Below are 4,937 nucleotides of genomic sequence, written 5' to 3'. Positions count from 1 at the left end.
GTTTTGGGCTACTAGGATTAAGTCCCAAACCCTGTGGATTGGAAAGATGAGCCCCAAGAAGGAGGTCTAGGGCAGGAAAGGGGTGTGCGATTAAGGACAGGCCCTAGTGCACTCGGGTGTGAGATGAGGTCCTGGGAAGAGGCTGCAGTTGTAGATTTAAGGATCTCAGAGCTGCAATGCTAGGGCTTGGGATGCTTTCTTGCTAAGGCCTTAGGGCACTGGTGGCCATGTCCTAGGGAGCCCACGGCCAGCTGTAAGCGCGGGAAGTCGTGGGCCAGGTGCCTAGCACACCTTGGGTATCAGGAAGCCGCGGAAGGCCGTGTCCTTGATGACGCGGTGCGGCAGGTTCATGGGGATGACGTCAGCGAAGCGCTGCACCTCGTGGATCACGGCATCGGTGTAGGGCATGGCCGCGCGGTCCTCCAGCGTGGGCTGTCGCGAGCGGCCCACCACGGCGTCGATCTCTTCCTGCACGCGGGCTGGAGGCAGAGGAGGGAAGGCGGGGAGGGGCTGGGCACCAGGCGTGTGCAAGGTGCACGAGAGGGGCTACTGCTGCAGTGTGTGTGTGTGTGTGTGTGTGAGTGCAAAAAGCAGGGGGGAGCCCGGGTGCCAGTGTCATGCTTTGTGGGTGGGACTTCCGGTGCACCTGGGATTCTGGGCGGGGCTTCCAGGGCTGGTTGACTGATGGGTACAGTGGTTGGATGGTGCACGCCTGTGTGTGTATTGGGTGAGGCAGGAAAGAAACTTGGGGATCTACCCAGAGGCTGGACCTCAGGAGTTGGGAGTTGCAGACAGGGCTTTGTGGATGAGGTAAGACAATGGGGGGGGGGGTGAGTCTTGGACTTGCCCCAAGGTGGGGACTTGGGAGGCGTAGTTAGGGGCCCGGCTGGAGAGATGGATTGGGTATGAGGCCACAGGCATCAATTGGGAGATATGGTTGGAGGGGTGGTCAGGGGCATGGTTAGGGGTGTGGCTTTACATGGGACATGTGGGCGTGGTTAGTATTGGGGCGTGGCTTTGGGCAGGGCTGGGGGAGGACCTAGAAAAGTGGTCATAGGCGCGACCACTGCAGCGTGGGTAGGATCCTTGGTAGCAGGTGTGGACCCCTAAGGGTTTGGCTGGGCCACCTCAGGCGTTAGCACTATGTGGATAGGACTCAGGGCTAGCTGGCAGGGGGGCAGCACCTTGAATTTTGGGGTATTTCATTAGTATGAGGAAGGCATGGCGCAGCGTGGTGCCCACTGTCTCGGTGCCACCGAAAAGGAGGTTATGTGTGGTCATCAGCAGGGTGTCCATTTGGAAGTGGGTGAGCGGGTCCTTCTTCTCCTGCAGAGGTTGACATATGATGGTACAGGCCAGGGCCAGGGGATCCCATTCCCCAGCCGGTGCCGCCAATGCTACTGGGTGCCAGGTTGGCTCATTCCCCAGTTCCCTTTCCAGGAAGATGGGTGGGGGGTGGTTTGGGGAGGTGCAAAGGCCAGATAGAGAAAATCTCAGCCTCAGGCTCCAGGATGAATTAGACAGTGGCAAGGTCTTAATGAGCTGTTAATTGGCACTCTCAGCAGTGCCAAGTCCCCCAGCCCTTGCCTAATCTGGGATCCCTGGAGGTTTGAGGCCAGGGTAGCAAGAGGGTTGGTTTCAGGCTAGACTAAAGGTGTGATCTCCAAGCTGAGGATTACCTGTGCCATCTTGGTGAGGAAACAATCGATGAAGTCCCGGGGGTTGTCGGGGTCTAGGGTAGCCTGGTGTTCACGGATGCTGCGAGCGATCAGATCTTTCATACCTCTGAAGTTCTGGAACATTCGTCGGTGCGATCCCACAGGCAGCCAGTCCAGAAGACCCGGGAAGATGTTGTATAGCTGGGGAGTGGGAAGAGTGGGAAGGGCTTGGAGGAGCAGGCAGAGTTTTCTTGTTTCTCGTGCCTGCTGCCTCCCCTGGGTCTTGAACTCAGGGCCTGGCCACTGTCCCTGAACTTCTACGCTCAAAGTTAGCTCTCTACCACTTCAACACACTTCTTTTTGGCTATTTGGTTGGTTAATGAGAAATACGAGTCTCATAGACTTTTTTGGTCTAGGCTGGCTTTGAACTGGATTTCTCAAATGTCAACCTGCTGAGTACTAAGATTACAGGCATGAGTTAACCAACAGCATTAGGATGGTATTTTGGGGGGAATGAATGAAGTTAGGGGAAGAGGACATCGGGTAAATGAAGAGCTTTAAGCCACTTTAGGGATGTGTGTGGCAGAGCTGGCGAGTTGGTAGACTGGGTCAGTTAAGGTTTCTTCTGCAGAGGGATGTGGCCAAATAAGAACTGGGTGTCCCTACTGGGTCCGCGAAAGGGGCGTGGTCAAAGGGGGCGTGGCCACACAAAACAGGGGTGTCCAGATTGAGTCAGGGCTGGTCCTTCTCTAGTGAGCATGGCCATATTGGAGCAGTTAGATAAGCATAGGGGTGGGGTGCCTGGGCTAGGGGAAGTCCCTTCTCCAAGAGCATGGCCAGTGGGGGCGTGGCCAGACCTGTTCTTTGGTGGTCCCTTCTCTGCTGGCTATTTCCAATTTGTGTTTAAATACCGGGAACCACACCTCCTCCCACCCCAGCCCCAGCACAGCTCTCTCCCATCTCTCACTCTGCTGACTGACCTCGCCCCAGGGGCTGCTCATGATCTGGAAGTTGTCATTGATGAAGCGGATAATGGCCAGCAAACGCTCGTCGCTGTAATCGAAACGGTGGCCGAAGATCACAGAACAGATGATGTTGGACACGGAGCGGCTCAGCACGAACACTGGGTCGAAGGGCTCGCCTGAAGCGTGGAGAAGGCGGGAGAAGGTGGGAGCCGCGGATTTGGGAAGACACCCCGCGCCACCCAAGGCCCTCAAACCCATGCAACCACAGCTGGAATTGCCACGCTGGCCATGCAACCATTGACCAAGTCCACATCTTGCAGCACCCACATGGCCACCCAGCATACAAGCCGTATACCAGACCCAAAAAATATCTGGCAACAGGCTGGGCATCTGAAAACCACAACATTCTGCAAATCTCAACAAGACGATACCAACAAAACAGGCTGTGCCTGAGACCACACAGCCCATTCCAGATGATCAGACTTCACAGAACACAGCAGCAATCTCACAGTGCACACACTTACCCACACACAGGAACACAATCCTCCAAACCTCCGACAGCCAAACAGACCACACCCAACAAGAGCAGAGGAACCCATCTCAACAGAGCCACCAAGACCCACTAGTCCCAGCCCAGTCTGAAGTTAAAGGGACTTAATTTGAGGGTTGGCTTGGGCTCTCCTAAGTCCTGAGGTGACCTGGGACAGAATGAATCTCTTTCTCTGAAACTTTTCTCTTGTCAAATGGGCTTCACGGCAGTGCCCTGCCTCTTTGTGAGGCTGTTAGAAGACTTCAGTGTTCAAGGGTGGAAACTCCTGATAAGATCTGACCGATTAGGAGACTGTAGAATAATGCTCCCCTTCCCCCCACCAAAACGTTGATGTCTCCTTCACTACAACCCACGTCTTGTTTCTCATAGTTAAAGTGACTTTGCAGATGTGATAAAGAATGGGGAGAGCCAGGTGCTGGTGGCTCATGCCTGTAATTCTAGTTACTTAAGAGGCTGAAATCTGAGAATCACAGTTCATCGGGAGCCTGGGCAGGAAAGTCATGAGACTCTTATTTCCAATTAATTACGGAAAAAGCCAAAAGCCGCACTGTGGCTCAAAGTGCTAGAACACCAGCCTTGAGCAAAAGAGCTCAGGGACAGTACCAGGCTCTGAGTTCAAGCCCTGTGACCGATCCCCCACCCCCACAAAAAAAGAATGAAGAGAATAAAAAAGAAAGTTAAAAAAAAAAGAAAATAATAATTATGGGAGAGCCAGGTGCTGGTGACTCATGCCTGAAATCTTGGTCATAAGTGGACCCTCCTCTAGGGGCGCTATTCTCATAATGAGGCAAGAAAGGCCCCTTCAGAAGTCTTGCATTCACCACAGTGCCTACTGAGAAGGATGGGTGTGGGTTAGGGGTGCAGACTGCATTCATTAAGAACCCTCCGCCCCCCACCCACCTTGTGTATTCTGCAGGGACTCCAACAGGAAGCTGCTTTCCTCCAGGATCCGCTCCTCAATGCTTCTCTTTCCCATCCCAAAGTTCCGTAGTATCTGGACAGAGAACTTTCTCAGGGCCTTCCACCGTTCTCCATTGGAGAAAGCGATGCCTGGGGAGAGGAGCAGTGCTTAGCTCAGTGGACAACTGAGCCCCTGAACCCCCCTTTTCCTGGTGTTTGCTGGAAGGGAGACTGAGTCTCTTTCCAGGGAACCAGCCCTGACCCTCCAGGCTGAGCCAGGTTGTTTTCTTGGAGTTTTCACGAGGCCGTGGGCTTTCCTTTCCCCACTTCTGAACATTCTAACTATTTCTTTAAGGACCCCATGACTGCTGGATGCTGGTGGCTCCCACCTGTCATCCTAGCTACTCAGGAGGCTGAGATCTGAGGATCATGGTTCAAAGCCAGCCTGGGTAGGAAAGTCTGGGAGACTTTTATGTCTAATGAACCACAAAAAAGCCAGAAGTGGAGCTTGGCTCATGTGGCAAAGCACCTGTCTTAAGCACAAAACTGGAGTTGGATAGTGATGGGGATTGGGATGGAGGTGCCATTCAAGGTTCTGGAGTGACGGGGGTGGGGAGGAGAAGCTTAGAGAATGGTGGAGAAAGGAGGAGGCTTACCATTCCCCTTAGTAAAGTTGAAAAACACTGGATAATCTCCACGGCCACTGAACTCCTCCCCCTGGTCCACCAGCGCCTCCTTTACCGTTTGGTACCCGCTGAGTACCACGACTCTCCTGGGCCCCAGGTACACGGTGTACATGGAGCCATATTCCTTGCTCAGCTGAGGATGGAAGGAGGTCACAGGGGCTCTCCCCCTCCCCTCCCC

The 4,937-nt window shown here is 54.1% G+C and overlaps 1 protein-coding gene across 1 annotated transcript in view; it reads right to left on the bottom strand.

Annotated features, from left to right (window-relative positions):
• LOC106000879 (cytochrome P450 2F2) overlaps positions 1-4,937 on the bottom strand; it is a 23,108-nt gene that overhangs the window by 12,672 nt on the left and 5,499 nt on the right. The window contains exons 2-7 of the mRNA XM_013036088.1: positions 4,730-4,892; positions 4,074-4,223; positions 2,639-2,799; positions 1,680-1,859; positions 1,185-1,326; positions 292-479 (exon numbers count right to left, since the gene is read on the bottom strand). Coding sequence (XP_012891542.1) covers positions 292-479; positions 1,185-1,326; positions 1,680-1,859; positions 2,639-2,799; positions 4,074-4,223; positions 4,730-4,892 — 984 coding nt within the window. The remainder of the gene's footprint in view (positions 1-291; positions 480-1,184; positions 1,327-1,679; positions 1,860-2,638; positions 2,800-4,073; positions 4,224-4,729; positions 4,893-4,937) is intronic.

The sequence above is a fragment of the Dipodomys ordii genome, unplaced genomic scaffold (genome assembly GCF_000151885.1).
Source record: "Dipodomys ordii isolate 6190 unplaced genomic scaffold, Dord_2.0 Scaffold249, whole genome shotgun sequence".
NCBI classification, from domain to species: domain Eukaryota; kingdom Metazoa; phylum Chordata; class Mammalia; order Rodentia; family Heteromyidae; genus Dipodomys; species Dipodomys ordii.
The sequence above is the reverse complement of the archived record's forward strand: the minus strand, read 5'-3'. Positions and strand labels throughout refer to the sequence as shown.